This window comes from Pecten maximus, chromosome 2 (genome assembly GCF_902652985.1).
Source record: "Pecten maximus chromosome 2, xPecMax1.1, whole genome shotgun sequence".
NCBI lineage: Eukaryota > Metazoa > Mollusca > Bivalvia > Pectinida > Pectinidae > Pecten > Pecten maximus.
This window is the reverse complement of record NC_047016.1, coordinates 34514798-34534697: the sequence shown is the minus strand read 5'-3', so window position 1 is coordinate 34534697 and position 19900 is coordinate 34514798. Positions and strand designations below refer to the sequence as shown.

Here is a 19900-nt window from a genome sequence, read left to right as displayed (position 1 = left end):
TGCCACCTTTTGTTAGTAAAACCTTGTTATAATGCCACCTTTTGTCTATTACTTGTTTTACTGCTACCTTTTGTACAGTTAAACCTCGTTGAACTGCCACAATTTTTACAGTAAAAACCTTTGTAATATGGTGACTATGTGTGACGTATTAATGGTTTGTAATGTTATTCCAGTCCAGTAATTAATTAACTAAGTTTTACAGAGAAGTCTGTACCTGAGACCGGCCAGGGGTATATGTTAGCAATTCATAATGTATTGCAAAACACCAACACAAAATTCCAATATTACAAAATCATAAGCTGATTTCTTTCATTTGAACTGATCAATGTCCTTGTGTATAGATGAATGAGGAAAGGCATTAGTGCAGGTATTCTATACATCCACGACTTTCACTCAGCTCGGTCACATTGCCAATATCGTCACGCCAGACTAAAGGCCCGTACGTAGGTTGTATACGGCTGCCATGGCAGAATCCAAATATTTGGAACCCTGGCTCACGACATTCATTACCCACAAAGTGCTCTACAAAAAACTAATACACCGATAATCTACCGATCTTTTATTGACATTTCTCCTTAGACTTTAAATTGGATGAAAATCTATATTATGTCCATGTGTAGGCCACTCTGAAGGTGTATAACTTTCGGCCTTGGACTTAGTGGAATTAATAATGCAGTGTAATAATCCTGCTTTGTAAAACTGGATATTACCCCATAATTCTGTCCAAATTTTAAATCATATTATATACAAGTAGAAATCTTAACAGTTTGACTTGTAACTAAAAATATTCTAAAATCTGTGTGAACAAATTATCTACCATACCTAGCCGTAACAGCCTTCCATTAGACTTATCTGCAGTATTTATCTGTTAGTTTTGAATGATTCAATACCTGAAAGGATTATTATGAATGGCAATATTGGTGACATGCAGTACTTATGATAAAAGGTTAATATATATGCCTGTGTTATGTTAATTTATGTTTCAGCATGGACAAATATTTAATTAGCTCTTAAAAGTTATATATAAGAGTTGATGGCTGGTACCAATGTGGGTTTTAATCCACCATTTCATCATCAAATCTATTTGTGTCATCCATCTTGAATTGAAATGGCTGGTCGTTAACGACCAGGTCAGAACAATTCCCTGTTTAAATATTGACATAGGTAACCAGAGTTCTTTCCACTCTTCTGTTTCAATACTGCCCTGTTTACAATAGGACTGGTTCATGAAAATCAGATATTGTGACACCTCTCAATGAGTACATACAAATACAAAAAAAGATATTGATTTTTATTTATTTTTTTCCACATTATGCAGATGAATTGATAAAATGTATCTTGAACACAATGTAAACAATTGAACCATTGTTGTTAGAGATGTTTGTTGCCTTAGCAACACTGGTCCTTACCTGTAATTAAAAATTTTACCTATATTTAGGTCTGTCTGTCAGGATCACAGGGATTTGACATATATTTCCCACCCATGGTCCATATATATAATGCCTGGAGATGGGAATTAATCTATGCCAAGTCCCTGTGGTTAGGATAAGATTGTTGTTTATCCACCAAATACAATTGTACATGTATATTGGCTCCACAAAGATTGTTATTGAGACAAAACTGAGATATAATTTAATTCATTGTGCAACATTTATGAAATTCTATATTTTGGTTAGAACATCTCATCCAATACTGTTTTATTCGTAATCAACCTCAAATGTGTGTTGACAATTGATATGAACAAGTTAACATTATTACATTTCCTTTGTCGAAATCATTCCACTGTCTTATTATATCTGTGAGTTAACCAGTTGCATATATCATGAAAAAATATGAAGTTCACGCTGGAGTTCAAACTTGTAATAGTCTAGACCCCTCATAACTTGTAATAGTCTAGACCCCTCATAACTTGTAATAGTCTAGACCCCTCATAACTTGTAATAGTCTAGACCCCTCATAACTTGTAATAGTCTAGACCCCTCATAACTTGTAATAGTCTAGACCCCTCATAACTTGTAATAGTCTAGACCCCTCATAACTTGTAATAGTCTAGACCCCGTAATAGTCTAGACCCCTCATAACTTGTAATAGTCTAGACCCCTCATAACTTGTAATTGTCTAGACCCCTCATAACTTGTAATAGTCTAGACCCCTCATAACTTGTAATAGTCTAGACTCCTCATAACTTGTAATAGTCTAGACCCCTCATAACTTGTAATAGTCTAGACCCCTCATAACTTGTAATAGTCTAGACCCCTCATAACTTGTAATAGTCTAGACTCCTCATAACTTGTAATAGTCTAGACCCCTCATAACTTGTAATAGTCTAGACTCCTCATAACTTGTAATAGTCTAGACCCCTCATAACTTGTAATAGTCTAGACCCCTGACTCTGTAAAGCATATCATCCCTATACTAAATGACCATGCACACCAGTTTGACCTTAGTAAGATGACATGCTTTTTGGTGTATAAACAATTGAAAGTTTCTCAGTACTATAGATTCTATAACATTTTTGGCATTTCAATAGAAGGCATAATTTATTTCTAACAGAACGCCTCAAAGGTTTTACATCAACTACACTATATACTGTAGTGACATACATTGGATGTTTGATACAGAATTGGTAGAGATGTTATGATTGGAAAAAATACACATGTAGTTATTATATTAAAGTTGAATCTTCTGATGGTTCAAATGTTCATAGTTTGAAGCAAAAAGAATGAACTGGTAATTAGAATAATTTGATAGTTCACATTCTCAAATAGGGTTACACACAAAAGCACTCCAGTACATTTTGAATATGATAAAATAGATACAATTAACATGTATATTTGTTTGTTTACTTAAAAACCTATAAAATCTCATTTCTTGATTTAAATCAATCTAAATCAAAAAGTCTCACCACAAGGCATTGACTGTTATTGGAAAGTTTTAATACTTGACTGCTAACTAAACCAGTGTCACCAAACAGTGACTTACATAAAGGGTTCTTTCTTGTCATAGATTCTATAAGTTACCAGCAATTTCTTCGGAATATAAAGTTATAAATCACAAACTTTGAGGTTTGATTCTAAATGACACATGAATTGTTAAAGCTTCGCTGATTAAGGGAGCAACGATGTTTACTGATTATTTACAAGCTTTTGTTGGAAAATAAAATTTCTTTCCATTTATACTTACAGTCGAGCTCACACAATTGTTGGGATCACATTTCAACAGAAATTCATCAATGCGGCTGGAGAGGAGACTGCCAAAACAGCTGTTGTCAATCTCGTGGACTTGGCTGGAAGGTAAATTCAGCTACATATCTTATCAGTTCTTGGTAATAATTTAGCTCTGAACTTTAATAACCAATAAATATTTATTTTATGTTCTGAGATTACTTTCTCCTTAAGCTACTTATATATATACTGTTTTTCCTAGCTCAATAGCATGAAGGGCAAGTGAGGTTAGGCTTTGTGGTATGGCATCTGTAAACGATTCGCCAACATAATTTCAAAGTCACAGGAGTCAAATATATTAAAATCTTGAAAGAATTTCTCAGTCACTCAAAAGGCCCAAGGTCATGGTATTTTGTCAATAGCATGCTGGAATCAAGAGCAATCTTTGTTCAAATGAATGACCTTCATCTATGTTCAAGGTCACTTTGTCAGATTTTAAAATCAAGCTTTCTCATTATCCAAGAGGCCAAGGATGATGATATTCAGAGTCAGTAACATCCTGAGATGAAGGGCTAACAATTAGTTTGTTCAAATGAATACCCTTGACCTACTTTAAAGGTCACATGGGTAAAATTATTTTGAGTCTGTAACACATTCAAATAAATGACCTTGACCTTACATTCATATTGGAAGGAAATTTTCACTTGAATGTCCTTAAGACCAGCTTTAAACATAATTAAGCTTCCATGTGCAGTACATTTTACCAGTTGTTTTTCTCTAAGTGAGGTAGGAGTACAATTAACTTGACCGTATTTTCTGTGGTGACAATACATCCATTGTTTTCCATAGTGAGCGAGCTGAGAGCACGGGTGCTACAGGAGACCGCCTGAAAGAGGGCGCCGCTATCAACCAGTCCCTATCATGCTTGGGCAACTGTATTGCTGCCCTGGCAGAAAAATCCTCAGGAAAGAATACCCGAGGTATGTACAAAACAGTAGTAACACTAAACATTATATTGTTGTCTCTATGATTGTCGACATAATGATCACAAAAAAAAAAAAAAAATAGATTTAATAAGATAGTTCTAAAACAAATTGCGATATTGATGGTACATCATCATCAGTACATGACACGATATTGACCTTGTATGTTTGTCTACTTTTCAGTACCATACAGAGATTCAGTCCTAACCAAACTGCTCAAGAATGCCCTGGGAGGAAACAGCAAAACAATCATGGTAAGTGTCTGATAGATCGTGTTGTAAAAAGAGTAATATTATAATGAATCATTGACTATTCAAAAAGTAAAAGACATGTCCATCAGTCCGTCCGGCCATCCATCAGTCTGTCCATCGATCCATCTATCAGTCTGTCCTGGGGAGGGGGTCAGTCAAGGATATGTATACTTGCTTCAGCATTGCTCAATAATGTTTGTTTTCCTGGTATATCTGATAGGGTTTATTGGGATGAGTGTTATATTATGTCAAACCAAAGACTAATATTAAATGTTGTTACTAATGGTTCTGTTTATTTACAGATTGCAGCTCTTAGTCCGGCTGACGTAAACTTTGATGAAACTCTATCTACACTTCGTTACGGTTAGACTTTTCTCTCAATCTATCTACACTTCGTTACGGTTAGACTTTTCTCTCAATCTATCTACACTTCGTTACGGTTAGACTTTTCTCTCAATCTGTATACTGTAAATGCTGATATTTTCAAAGTTTAAATTTTTTGGAGGATAAAATTACGCTTTTAAGCAATAAAGACCACCAGTATCAATTGCAGTCCAGTTGAAAATGATAAGCCCACTCCATGCTTTGATTTTGTGTCGTCTCTGATCAATTATTGTAATATACGGAAGGTGGGAGATCCAACGTCCGTGTAAACAGTTTTGTATGGTTCTGCGTTAATTTATTATTGTTATAGTTATTGAACCCTACTCCCAACCCTTCTACACTTTAAATGGCAATTAATTGTCTTTTCTCTTTCCTCCTTTACAGCGGATCGTGCCAAACAGATCAAGACCACTGCCTCTGTAAACGAGAGTGCCACAGACAAGCTGATCAGGGAACTTCAGGAGGAAAACGACAAACTTAAACTGATGATAGAATCAGGGAACTACGAAATGATTAAACAAGATGACGATGACGATGATTTGACAGATGAAGGTAACTTTTTCTCCCATCATTTTCAAGATATGATTTTGGCTTTGGGTTAACAACACTATTATGCCATGTAATTGAAAGTTTGTTTGGTCAAATGTTTTTTTACATTAAATCATTTGAACTGAATGGTCATAGGGAATTTTGTGCTCTTCAAATTTTCGATTTTCTGTTTTTGTAGATTTTAAACAGTGTTTTTCCACTTAACATATTTATGTAGAAATAAAAACAACAAAAAGTTTGTGTTGTTTTCAGAGAAGAAACAGGAAAAGGAAGACCGTGAATCAGAGTATGCCAGTATGTTGGAGAAAAACAAGCACGAGATGGAGGAGATGAAGAAAACGTTTGAACAGAAGCTAGCAGAGCGTGGCGAATCTGTAAGTACAAATATTTATCTATTTGTTAACGAATAAAATCAATGTTCCATATTTGTTATACATGGTCATACATTCATCCATTTAACGCACAGTAACAAGGTCACCGAACTGACCCACAGTCTGACAGTCACCAAACTGACCCTTTGAAACCGTCTATTGCCATGGTAACGAAATGAAGGTTTCTGATTGGTCGAAATTTAAATATTGTTTGATTTCGGCAAAAACTGGTACATGGTATCACTTTCAAAAATATCTGTTGTCATGGTAAAGAAATGGGAGCTTCTGATTGGCCTTACAACTGTTGGGGTAGTTTGGGGGACATTATAGTAACGGCCGCCGTTACAATTAGTAATTGTTATTAGTGACCCACAGTCTTACTGTCACCACCGACCCACCCAGTCACCCAAGTGACCCACCCAGTCACCAAAGTGACCCACCCAATCACCCAAGTGACCCACACAGTCACCATCTTATTTAAGAATTATTTATATCGATGATATCATTGAGGATCCCTTCTTATGAATGCATAGCAAAACTGACAACAATATATGGTAGATTATTGGAGGATAAGCAAGGCAGAATGAAGTTATGCGGGCTATGAATATATAGTTTTGAGATTTCAAATAATTCCTACCCTGGTTGTGACCTTAGTTTTGATTGGTTATCTGTTGTACAACATTAACTGATTGGCCATTAACTCATTCAGTATTTCAGAGACTGTTACAGTCAAGCTACTAACAAAACCCCATCAGATTTTGTATCATTGGAGAATATTTAAATGATCTGTCATACTATGTATGTTCCAGGATACGGACTTTAATGCTGTAGATGAGAAGAAGAAAACTATACCCCATCTTTACAACCTGAACCAGGACCCTCAACTGTCTGGGAGGATTGTTCACTTCCTGGAGGGGGAGAATATTATCATTGGTAGTAGTGCTGCTGAGGGCGATGTTGGTATTAGGATCGTTGGGCCAAGGTAGGTAGTCTATTTTTCATTTCAACAAATTTTATTGACAAAAATGATGGAATATAGTCAATTGGATTGAATAACAGGCTATGCCTATGTAAATTCTCTCCATAATATAGATGACAGGATAAATGGACAATGTAATTATATGAAATTTAAAGATATCAATTTTATATGTTAATTATTTTATATTTACCGGTATATTTGAAATGAAAAATTACAAGGAAAGAAAAAAGAAAGAACATAACATATATACATTATTATATGAATAAAGGGAGGCAACTCAGTGTTTAATTAAAAGGAATAACATAAATATTCATCCACACTTCACACACATCCAGGACACATGAAGATAATGATATTCATATTTCATATATACATAAATATACAAGGAAGTTTATTATGTACTATAAGCCATAAAGTAAACACTGACCCAGGTAGTCTATAGTGTGAAACTATCAAATACTGGACAGAAAAGGTTATTTTACACTAGGGGAGGGGGCTTGTTTGAGGATAAATATTATACGTAAGATTTACACTAGGGGAGGGGGCTTGTTTGAGGATAAATATTATACGTAAGATTTACACTAGGGGAGGGGGCTTATTTGAGGATAAATATTATACTTAAGATTTACACTAGGGGAGGGGGCTTATTTGAGGATAAATATTATACGTAAGATTTACACTAGGGGAGGGGGCTTATTTGAGGATAAATATTATACTTAAGATTTACACTAGGGGAGGGGGCTTGTTTGAGGATAAATATTATACTTAAGATTTACGCTAGGGGAGGGGGCTTGTTTGAGGATAAATATTATACTTAAGATTTACACTAGGGGAGGGGGCTTATTTTAGGATGAATATTATACTTAAGATTTATGCTAGGGGAGGGGGCTTGTTTGAGGATAAATATTATACTTAAGATTTACGCTAGGGGAGGGGGCTTATTTGAGAATAAATATTGTGCTAAACTTTTTACACCAGAAGATTGAGCATATTTGAGGATAAATACAGTACTAAACTTTTACAGTAGGGGAGGATAAATATGGTACTAAACTTCTACATGAGGGGAGGTGGCTTTTAAGAGGATAACAACAGTAATTTGTATATATTCTTTTTTCAGCATTCAAATGAAACATGCATCCTTCACCTTGGCTGAGAACAAATGGAGCATCGAGCCTACAGCCCCACATAGCCGTATACTCCACAACGGAAAAGCCGTCGGAAACAAAGAAGAGCTATGTCATAACGACAGGTTAGGGTTTTATGACAATGTATTATTTTCTGTATCTGTTCAAAGTTCAACTATTTTGTTCCAAATAATAGCCAGCTATTTAATTGTAAAAAAAAAAAAAATCATTTTTGTACATGTATATGATTTGTTTTTATTTTGTTCCCACAAACCATGGACCTTTTGTTAAGTAAAGAGGCATTGAATATGTATACTATTATAAGCCTTTCCCTTTGTAATTTCATAGAAAACAAAAGAAACCATAGAAAAGAAACTTTTATTCTCAGGATATCTAAATTTCAAATACAATATGATTATTCAATATTACCACTATTACAGACTCCAGTTTGGTACTACCCAGTTCTTCGTGTACTTCAACCCTAAAGAAAGAGATAGTAGCAAAATTAACTACCCAGATATCTCTTACGATGACGCCCAGCAGGAGGTTGCCCGAAAGTCAGGTCTCGGCATGGACAAGGAGGCTAAATCTAGAGGTACGTAAAGTTTTCATCATGTATTCGTAACTGTTGTGAATTTGAAGAAACTTAAAATTCAACCTTTAATGTGAAATTAAAAGATAATTCACTTTTCTCTACCATCAAATTTTAAATAACATAATTTCTTCTTAATTTCCTGAAAAGATGAAAAGTTACTGCAGGAGGAAATGGTTAAGGCAGTGCCTGCAGTGCAACAAGCTAACTCCATCAGTGAAGAGCTCGACAAGAAACTCAAGTTTGAGATTATTGTTGTTTCCCCTGAGGGACGCGGTGAAACAAAGGGACGTAGCATCGTCATGGTGAAGGTCACCAACCTAGAAACTAAGTTTGAGTGGATGTGGCCCTTCCAGAAACTTCTAAACAGAATGTATGTCATGCAGGAAATGTACGATGAACTTCTCGAGGGGGAGGATGTCAAGAGGACTGAGGTCAGTACAGAATTATCTCCCTTATTGGACAAAAACTGTTGATGGGATGTTAATCAATATGTTACCAAAACCGAACCCTATTTGGAAAGTCCCCAAAATAAGGATCATAAAAACTGTTCTGTTTGCTTGTGAACAAGTGAGGAGTTGGGGTTGGGGTGTCTTGCAACTAAGTCCCTTAACCAACTTTTTTTTATTCAAGGTCTGAGTGAGTACCGTATCATAACGTAACCCAATCTTAAATAGTAACATAGAACACGGTCCTATTATCATTCTTATTAAAATCTTCCTTGAGATTCCTTTCAAGCACTGCTAAATTATCCTCAATTACACATCTGGGTCTGAATTATTTAAGGTTAATAAGTAATTTTTATTTTATTGAAAGTGTTGTCACACACTTGTGTTAGGAGAGGAGAACCTAAGAGGGGGGAAAGGTGAAAAATATAAGACTACTCCTCTAGAATGGTTATGACACAATTTGATTAAGAGGTTCCATAGTTCTTAGAATAAATGTTGAGGAATAAAGGATACATTTTTAATTAGTTTACATGGTTTGTTTATTATTTACAGGAAGAGGACCCATTCTTTGATGATATGAAATGTGATTTCTACGTCGGCAGTGTGAAACTCTGGCTGAAATCTATGGCCTATCTGGTAAGCATCTTAATTTTATCTGTTGAATTTTAATGGATATAAGCATGAATTCTGTGCATTGATGAGGGATATTTTTTGTATTTTGTTAAATAATTTGATTTGTCCTATGTCTTCCAGATAGAATCTAAAGACCAGCTAAGTGTATGTGACTACCAGGGCAAGGAAGTGGGCGTTCTCAATGTAAGTATATAACTTATGATGTAAGGTTTCATGGTATACAAGTTACACAAGTCTTTTTTTTTGTCTTTGAAGTTTAACATTGATTTCAAATTATTTCCAAAATTTAATTACCAATATATCCATTGGTTGACATTTCAGCTGTGATATCGTATTTTATCCTCAAACAAGCCCCCACCCCTGCTGTTAAAATTTAGTAATACAGTTTGGGGTGGACTTATTCATGAACAACTTTGAATGAATTGGGCTTACTGATTAAAATTCATAATTCTGCAAATTGAATAAGGGAGTTATTTTGGACAAGGTCTTATTTACAGATAAATATGGTATACATTCTCCAATACCTGTGTTCGTTTTATGATAATGTAAATATGACAATGTACCGGTAATAGCATAAGGTCTATCAATACCTGAAATTATTAACATATTTTTTATAACAATACTAAAGAAACTGGCAAAGGTACTCTTTGATTCAATCCTAAGTTGACTTTCACAGTACAAATATATGGTAGTATAAAACTAATTTTGCAGATGCAGAAGTTTTGCAAAATCCATTTAAAATTGTGTAGTTTGATGTCTGCAATCTTAATTTGTATTAAGAGGAAATTGAAAATAATGACAAATTATTGACAAATTATTGACGGAAAGTCATCTTTGAAGAAGGAAATTATTCCATTATTGGCATATCATACATATTCATGACTTCTTTTGGTTTCATAATATTTTAAAATTCATGAAAACTTGATAATATTTATTGCATAAAGCAAGATAGGTGACAAATGCCATATTATTTCAGTACGAGATAATTCCGTGTGACAGTAAAGGGAAGGAGTATACGGATGCCGATGATATCTTTGTGGAAGTTCCAGAAGAATTACTGGGACGACCAGATGGTGTACATTTCAAGCTTAAAATTACCAGTGCAAGAGGCCTTCCTATGAGATTTGTGGTAGGTATATAATATATCAAAATTGATAGTCACCTCCAAAATCCAAGGGTGTTATCCTTGGTAGCCATACTGGATCTTACATGAGTCGCTATAGGCTTCATGGCATTTATTGAAGTCATTTGATAGATTTTGATTTGACATGTATACAGTATTAAAGATTATGATTATGACACTTACGAGAATGTTGTGGCAAGATGAATATCTCATGGTTATCGTTTTGATAGAAGTTACCAGTTGACATACAAACACTCACGTAATTCTAAGGCTGTTACTTGTCCTTTGAATATTTCACCTAAATCAAAGTTTCTAATTTTACCTTTATATTTTTGCCATTTTTTGTTAGAATTATGATATATTTTTCTCTCGACAGGATGTATATGCAAAATATACGTTTTTCAATGGAGACAAGGTGTACGAGACCAAGCGGATACCCGCTACAAATAACCCGGACTGGAAGTTTGAGATGAAACAAGACCAGGACGAGGTCACACTGCCTGTATGTATAGCTTGTCAATATATCAGAGGGAAACGAAAACTAAAATAAGTTATGTAAAAGTTTGAATTTACAGTATGAAACATTTATACCAAAGTCTACTCAAATTTTGAAAGTGATCTTTTTGTTATGCCCCCACGCCATGTGGTACCCATATCTGTCCCGTCCCGTCCCGTCCCGTCCCGTCCCGTCCCGTCCCGTCCCGTCCCGTCCCGTCCCGTCCCGTCCCGTCCCGTCCTCGATCACCAAACTGTGTTTCGGGGCTTTAAGCGGCAGCGGGGCATTTATGTCTTACAGATATTTTCTAGTAGTTTCATGCATAGAATTTGTATGTATATTATTAGAAATGTTGACAACACATACCAGAAATTTACCTGGTACTCAATGAGATGTGAACCAATTCTCGCGTGATTATTAGATTAAGTATTTTAAATCTGTGTGTTACTCCTATTTCAGTTCTTGGACTACCTCAAAGAAGGTGCCATCATGATCCAAATCTGGGGAAAACAGAAAATCCATAAACCGAAGAAACACATCAATACTAAGGATGCTTTACTGTCCTCAGCCCTGACCAAAGGCCAGATGGGCGCTGGAAAGTCCAAGGTAAGCAGACATGGACAATTCTGTACCACAAATTAATCAGGCAATGTTGGGTAGGGGTCAGATTGGGGCGTTGAAACCCAAGGGAAGCAGAGGTGGAATTTTATTTCAGGACATACTTTATCAGTTACAAGTTGGATTAATCTTCCTTGTAATTGTTTCTGGATACAATACTCATTATACAATTCCAGGTAACTTGATATCGGCTCAGCTGAAATTGGGATGTAGAAATTTTTTTAGAAACTGAGATTTGCAATTTCAATAGATTGTGTCTATGGATTGAAATATTCTACAACTCTGGCAATTTGGTAGTGACATTTCAGAAGATAGGCCAGCCATTTTGATTGAATTTAAATGCTATAACATTGAAGACATACAAATTTGATATTCACAGGCTATCGACACAGACAAGATGAAGTACATGATGGAAGCCGCCTTCCTTAGAAAGAGACAAGAACGGCTCGAACAGAAACTTGTAAGTACATAAATAATATATGGTGATACTAGCCAATTAAACTATGCAGTGATGTACTGATGCTCACATTCATGGTCTGGGGCATGTAGTGTTATCAAACAGTCATTTCATTATAAATTTGTTTCCGCTAAATTTCTCTTTAACAGATAGACATACATTTTTATGTGGAACTGTAATTTGGTTTACAATCGTGTAATTATAATATTCAGGTTTTGTTCTGATTTGGTTATAGTCAGTTTATTATTTGTTAAGTTATGGCAACTTAATTGGCATATATTTTCACAAAAACAGTAAGGCCAAAATTGGATAGCCTTGTTTAACTCCTGTGAGAATTAAAAAAAAAAAAAAATAATTACCAAAATAGTAGGATCTCTTGATCAAAAGAGCCCTGAAAAATGAGGATTGCAACTTCTAGTGACTTCACCTCATATGAAATTTAAAAAAAAAGAAGTTTTAAACTTTATTTAACTTCCACTTTCAAGATGCAAATGAAACTTTAATTTCTGACTGTACCGTATCAAACACAATATATCATTTTTGATATTTTTGATCTTCCATAGCATGCCATGAAGAAGATGTTGGACGAGGCAGAGAAGCACAACAAAAAGAAAATCTCTATCAGCCTTATCAAGCAGATCTACAACGCCTCGACAGCTGATGCTGCTGACAAGTGCATTGCCCTCATTCCTCAGGAGAAAGGTAAATAATTGGTAGGTACGTCTGCAGGTGGCCCACAAAGGGGGTTAATCCAACATCATCAACCGGCAATCAGCTTAACAATAGCAGCTTGTGTGTTTATAGTGTTAGGCTTTTTACCTGGAATACCATAACCCTTTCAGAGATTATACTAGAACACGTTCACTCTAATTGATTTTAAAATTTTGACTAAAATACCTGTGTACAGTAATATTCTCATAGAGAAAAAGGCTTCAGTAAAACTGATATGAAATTTTGTTTTGAAGGTTAAGATCAAAATACATTAAATGAGTTGGTGTTTCCGGATTTCAATGTCAAGGTCATCCGTTACTATTTTACATATACCAACCCAATTTTACTGGGGGTTTAGGGAGCGTAACATCTAGTATTTCTCACATCCATACCATCCTGTCCTGTTTTTAATCCCTTATAACAAGTTCTTTCCTTTAGCAATCTTGATCAAATTTTAGTCAAGGATGAAAATATCGAGGTTAGATTAGTGTATCAGCATTTTAGGTCAAGGCCATAGTTTCTAATTATAGAACATCTTTGACACGTTCCGAAATGTTATTGCTCTAGCATTTTTATTGAAATTTAGTTAAAGTAAATAAAGTATGAAAGCACATACCTGGGGTAAGGGAAATTTGTTTTTCACAGTTCTAAGGTGAAGGTAACTATTACTATTTATAGAAATTTCTTAAATTTCTTTATAGCAGGGGAATTCTTGTTTTTTTTATAGCAGTGTGTACATTTATTTTTTTCAGAAAACACTTTTAATAACATATTTTAACAATCAGTAGGTTTGTAGTGTGATACATTCAGTATTACAACAGGAAATTTGATGTTAAAAGAAATGTTGGAGCTTATCACCAATTGTGGTTGGACTCAAAGACGATACTTTGCGTTATTCAATCATTTAAAGTAGCATTTTTATTGTTGGGACCAAATTTTCACTTCGCATTAACCAAGTTTTCAAGTTTTCAAATTTCATTTTACTAAGATTAAGAGAGAATTTGCCAGAGACAGAGGAAGTACTTCCAGTTAGGCGGGGTATTCAAGTTTTCGGAGTTCGAGTTCATGAAGTTCCACTGTATTTCAATTTTCATTTTATAATTTTGTGAGGGAAACCTACAGCAGTCCAAAGGAACTGCTCTGTGAGAAGGAAAATACACTTTTACTTTTCACTTTTCTTTCCACGTTACTCCAGGGTTTCTTTTGGTTTTAATGAATTGATAGTCTAAACATATAATGAAGTTTAGATTTAATTTATTTGATAGTATGAATCACTGAAAAAAACAAAAGTATGGAATATTAATTTTAATTTGTTTAGATGACGATGATGAAGATGAGGCCAGTCCCTCAGTAGCCCCAGTAGTTGCTGGAGATAAAAAGAACGGAAAGAAGGACAAAGGTGACAGCAGCAGCAGTGATAGTAGTTCTAGCAGCGATAGTGATAGTGATTCAGAAAAGAAGAAAGATCCAGAAAAAGCAAAGAGGAAGGAAGAAAAGAGGAAACGAAAGGCTGCAAAAGTTGCTGCAAAACAACAGGAGAAAACAGCTTCGAAAAATCAGTCAAAATTAGTTCGGCAAAATACTAAGGGTAAAATACCAATTGTGAAAAAAGATGGGAAGAAATCGTCTACATGTATATTACTGTAAACATTTTAAATCCCGTTCTTTTAAGGTTTGACACTCTGACGTATATATCTTAATACCAGGTACATCAATCTAGTCCCATCTCTAATCTTTATGGAATTAATTCTAATTTACTTGTTTTCATATCAGCTACCACATATACATGCACCATTTTTAATGGTTTTGATTAAAGTACTGACTTTTTTTTTTATGATATATATTTTCTGTAAAATTCTATTAGAGTTATGTTTTGATCAATTTTACACCAAGTTTTTATTAGGTATAAATGGCCAAAATGCTGTTATGCCAATATCAAGTTGTTTTGTTTTATAAGGTTTATTAGGAAAACACTTCATAGAGAGATAATTGGATGGGATTTGTTTTCTTATTCAACAAACTGCCTTGGTACTCTTTAAAATTATATAAAGTGACATCTTTAATCAGATTTGATGATTTTTTATCCTAAATTGTTTTTATGATTGTTTATATGATAGCATTACAAGTTGTTGGTTGTTACACATATCAATGATCAAGGTCAGGGTGTTGTTTGGAAAAAAACTGATCACCTTGGCCTTTAAGACTGTCCTTGACCTTTGGGGATTGTCCTTGACCTTTGGGATTGACCTTGACATGAGGGAATGACGTGGATTTTGTAATGGGATTCTTGTACTGATGATTGATACTTTGTTGTATTGTATTTCACTATACCTACATATACTGATGGAAGAAATATATAGGTGCCGTAGCACTAACCACCAGTCGGGACTATTGTAAATATTATACAGTACTTAAACTGAAGAAGATGTATATAAGAATCATGTAGTCATCATTTTCGTAGTCTTGTGGCAATTTGTTTTTCAGAATCTTTGTTCAGAAGATAAAATATACATGTGTATATAGCACTGTCGAGATTTCACACAGTAACGACTTTTCATACATAACGTATTATCTAACAGACATTATGATGGCGTGGGACAATTAAATGATCATTTGTAAACACCTTATCTAGAACTTGATGGTTTCAGTTCAAACATTGTTCTCAATATGATTATTCCAACTTTCTACACCATGACAATTTTTTGAATAGTTTATTTTAAACATATCTTATACTACCTATACATTAATTCTTGTTTGATGAACTTGTCAATTTTTATTTATTTTATTTTTTTGTTACATATATCAGATTAAGTTACCACTGTATCTATACATCCTGAACAAAACCATTCCTTTTTAAGATATTTTTATTTCTTTAAACCATATTACTGAGGTTCTTTTTTTATGGAACGAAGAATCAAAAGGATTTTTTTGTAAATACCTTTAATTTATTGACTCGCTACTGTCTATAGGAGATTAACATTGTTGATCAATGTTAAATGTAACGATAAATTTACTGAAATGTTGGATAGTTTGTATGCAATCACTTGTAGCTGACAGTATAATCCGAAGTTAATTTCTGTGTAAATATTTTTTTGATCACAAGTTATTTTATGATTCCATTCAACAAAGGCTATTAATTCCAACTGGACTTCAGTTGTAAAACGATCAGTTTTCAACATCTTATAAAAACAGAGTATTATTAAAATTATATGGTACTTTAAGAAATGTGACAATCAAATAAAAAGTATTTTACTGTTTATGAGTGCTAAAGGTGTCCAAGGGTGATAGATCATTGCTATTGTCTGGTTTATATATATTCTATTTTTACTCATATGATCAGAACATGGAGTACCATTTTGGCAGTACAGCATTTTAGCAGACTTACATACAACTGAAAATTCTGACCTTTCCTTGACATTTGACATTCAAATCTACCATGAGGTTGTAGTTATATAGAATGCAAGCTATAACAACCTGGCTAATTCAAACTTGCAGACAGATTTTCTCTCCTTATCTATATCTTTTTTATGTTTACTCCATTTTTCAAGTGCTTATGTTTTAGTATAACCCTTTCTTAAGTGCTTGTCTGATATACAGAACCATGCTGTGGATTCTGTCGACAAAATTTTGTTAGTGCTTCATTTCTTCTTCGTCTAGAGATGGAATTTTGTCGTGGATGCGTCGCTGCAGCCTCGTAATGTTTTCTGTCAATGGATTCGCAGGTCACTGGTGATTCGAAATTATAATTCATCTCATTGGATACAATTCATCTAAACAAATTGTGCAATAAGAAAATCCTTTGATAATGAGGTGATATATAGATGTTTGAATATTAGTAATTTGATGGTTGGGTTGCTGCTAAAGTGGAGTTGTCAAGAAAACTTGGTCCTGGTGACGGATGTAGTGTTTGTGTGCTGGGGATTCCATGCATGCAGTTCAGTCTGTGATATTAAGTAGGTCACTGGGACCCAGTTTTACCGCCATTGCCGACCTGTCTAGTTTGCACCAGTAGGTTATTAGTCGTTGGAGGATATATCCGAATATGTAGTTGACAGCTAGTATGTATACATAGAATGTTGCCGGCTGATATATGTCCAATGTAAGTGTGATGGGTTGATTTTCTTGTGTTCCATTTTTCATTTGTCAACTTTTGGTCAATTCACGATTCTGATGCCAAATTCAGTTTTAGCTGTCTTTTCATTACCATAACAAGATATTCAATAACATTTTCTGTGAAAAATTTCCATTTGTATTTATAATCATTTCATTATTGAATGCATTTTCAACTTGGTAATAATTGTAATACGATATTTGTTTTTTTGTTTTTGTTGTGGTTACTCCTTAATAGATTCTTACCCCTCCCTCTCACCAATTTGGAAGTGAATATATTCAAGGGTGTTGATTTAGAACTACACGATGGTGGAACATCAGTAATACGATAGTGAATGGTGAATTGGCTTTCTAGAGTTTGCTTGCTTGTTCTTTTATTTTGCTGTGTGTCCAGGGTGGACATGTACAACACAAAACACACGAGTGCTTTTTACCCACCTGGAGATACATATATTAGTTTGTTCTGTTTAGAATTAGTAGTGCTTTCTTAGCCATCTTTTTTCACAGAATCAAAATCATACAAAGAATTTTATTACAGAATCGCATCTAAATTTCCATAATCAAACTTATCTTAAAAAAAATTATTAATTTTTTTTTTTTTTTTTTTAAATTTTTTTTAGATACCAAAGATTTAGGTTTTTCATATCTTGATTTGGTTACTTTTTGTTGCTAGTAAATTCTGGTAGAGAGTTGATTTTGTGGATTTATGATGGTGATATTAACATATTTCTGTAGTTGTTTGAATTTAACCTGTTTGAGTGTTTTTTATTTGATAGATGTCTTCTAAGTTTAGACTAAATTTATCTTGAAACACTGCCAAAATATTTTTTTTCAATTTGTTGAACCAACCCTTGTGATGAGGGTGTTGCTTGTCAAAGCATGACTGTGATACGCTGTATATAAAATATTCAATATCCATTCTCCATCTCATTGAGCGGTGATGTCTGTTTGTGACTAAAAGAGTCTCCCTGACTCAGTCTTGTACATCCAGCATGCACCTTTATTTCTTCTGTCTTTCCATATCATTTCAACTGTGACCTTCTGTCTCTTTTTTTTGCTCCTGCTTTAATTTCTAAAGCTTTGTGTTTTTCTCCTGAGAAACTCTGTCTGCAAGTTAACATTAACGCCATGGCGACAGTAGCCCAGGCGGCAGTGTTGTGACTCAATAAGCTAGGATTCAGAAACCAAAAATCACATCGACAGTAACCCGAAATTCAAATTCAGGACACCCCTCACTCAAATTTTGTAACTCTGACTACAATTGAGAAACTCTTTCCCCAGTTCTTTACCTAAAACAGCAATGACTACACCCATACTTGCTAAACCTTATAATTTTGAAAGGAAACTCTTAAATTTTGACCTGAAAATATCAGAAATGGTATGTGTATTAATCTGGTCAAAGGGAGGTCAGTATTCAGCCCTCATGGAAATTCTCAATTGTTGGGAACTATATGAAGCTCGGGTACCATTTAACACTGCTCTCGATGACTAATACAAGCAAGACACTCTGACTGCCATTAAACACGGCTCTCAATGACTAAGACAAGCAAGACACTCTGACTGCCATTAAACACAGCTCTCAATGACTAAGACAAGCAATTGACACTCTGACAGCACCTTTTTAAACAAAACAGCAGCTGTACCAAATGTATGCAGCTTTCTTATATCTCAAGGTATAGTGTGTAACATCTATGATGTACAGTTTTAAATAGTTTGTAAATATCAATGCTATTTATAAATACAATTCAGTAATTTGAAGAACAGCATCACATTGAGACAAATGTATTACTACCCATATGATATTGCCTAACTTTTCGGGAAGATTTGAATTTTTTTTCTGGAATTGTTTAAGGATTATAACCATATCTTCTTGATGTAGGGTCTGTCATATCATTTAACTTGTACAGGGTAATATGTTCATTATCAGAACGTGAAACTGTCATTCAGAATGATCTTGTTTGTATACAAGAATTGTACATCTAAAAATGTTCATATACTGTCTAGTTTACATGTATTTAAAGATATCTTTACATGGTTCCATTGTATTCTGTTTTTCTAGATTTGGATGGAGAGATTGGGATTATAGAAGTAGTTTCAATGAATGAGACCATGATTATTATGGTCACAGGAGGATCTAGTGTACAGGTTGAAAGTTATTTATTTTGTTGATATATTGCTCAATATTTTCACAACCAACGTAATATTAGTATGTACAATCACGATTTTATTTTCTGAATTCCTTACACAAAATGTATAAATTAGAAATATTGCTATACTTTAGCTTGTATGAAATAAATTCATTTATTTTTTGCATGCAGTGCACTGTTTAAAATTCGACTCTGGAACTTAGTGGTCGGAAAGGCGGGAGAAGGGAGATAACCCTCGCGCCAGGAACTGTTCTTCAACATGCATAATAGTTATGTTTACAATGTGATTCTGTGGTGACGTTTTGAACAGTAGAGGTTTTGCACAGTCCACTTTAGTAAGGACAGTCACTGATAAAATGTTTTACTTGTATGTCCTAAGGTTTGTATATATCATGTTTAAACAGCTGAATAAAGGAGAAATTGATGAAATTAAATAAAAAGTGATTATCTTTTTTTTTCTCGATCAAGGATATGTAGTCGTGGGACCGGTCATACTCGGGAGAGGCTATTTTTTTTATCCGACAATTATTTTTGTGACGTAGGTTCGCGCCTATCTCCTGTGCTTTTACGGACAAAATCATTTAAACTAGAACTGTAACGAATTAAAATCCAACAGACACGAAATCAAAACATTCGGACCATCTATCGCTTGGAGAAATCAGAGTTTTTTTAAATATTACATTTCATGTCAGGCTTTTCAGAATATCAAAGGCGTACTGTATGGTTTAATATCGTATCCTCCCACAACACACGAACTCA

The 19900-nt window shown here is 34.4% G+C and overlaps 1 protein-coding gene across 3 annotated transcripts in view; it reads left to right on the top strand.

Annotated features, from left to right (window-relative positions):
• The window catches only part of LOC117321878 (kinesin-like protein KIF28P), a 34381-nt gene extending 14800 nt beyond the window's left edge, over positions 1 to 19581 (top strand). The window contains exons 7-24 of one of the 3 annotated variants that reach the window (XM_033876487.1): positions 3186 to 3293; positions 4014 to 4144; positions 4331 to 4401; positions 4701 to 4761; positions 5167 to 5334; positions 5584 to 5705; positions 6512 to 6684; positions 7799 to 7930; positions 8246 to 8400; positions 8548 to 8831; positions 9399 to 9482; positions 9600 to 9662; positions 10456 to 10608; positions 10979 to 11104; positions 11558 to 11704; positions 12096 to 12176; positions 12737 to 12875; positions 14203 to 19581. In XM_033876487.1, coding sequence (XP_033732378.1) covers positions 3186 to 3293; positions 4014 to 4144; positions 4331 to 4401; positions 4701 to 4761; positions 5167 to 5334; positions 5584 to 5705; positions 6512 to 6684; positions 7799 to 7930; positions 8246 to 8400; positions 8548 to 8831; positions 9399 to 9482; positions 9600 to 9662; positions 10456 to 10608; positions 10979 to 11104; positions 11558 to 11704; positions 12096 to 12176; positions 12737 to 12875; positions 14203 to 14531 — 2527 coding nt within the window. In that variant the 3' untranslated portion in view covers positions 14532 to 19581. Of the gene's footprint in view, positions 1 to 3185; positions 3294 to 4013; positions 4145 to 4330; positions 4402 to 4700; positions 4762 to 5166; positions 5335 to 5583; positions 5706 to 6511; positions 6685 to 7798; positions 7931 to 8245; positions 8401 to 8547; positions 8832 to 9398; positions 9483 to 9599; positions 9663 to 10455; positions 10609 to 10978; positions 11105 to 11557; positions 11705 to 12095; positions 12177 to 12736; positions 12891 to 14202 lie in introns of all 3 variants that reach the window. The other 2 variants (XM_033876488.1, XM_033876489.1) reach the window with 2 other exon arrangements.
• Positions 19582 to 19900: the final 319 nt, after the last annotated feature.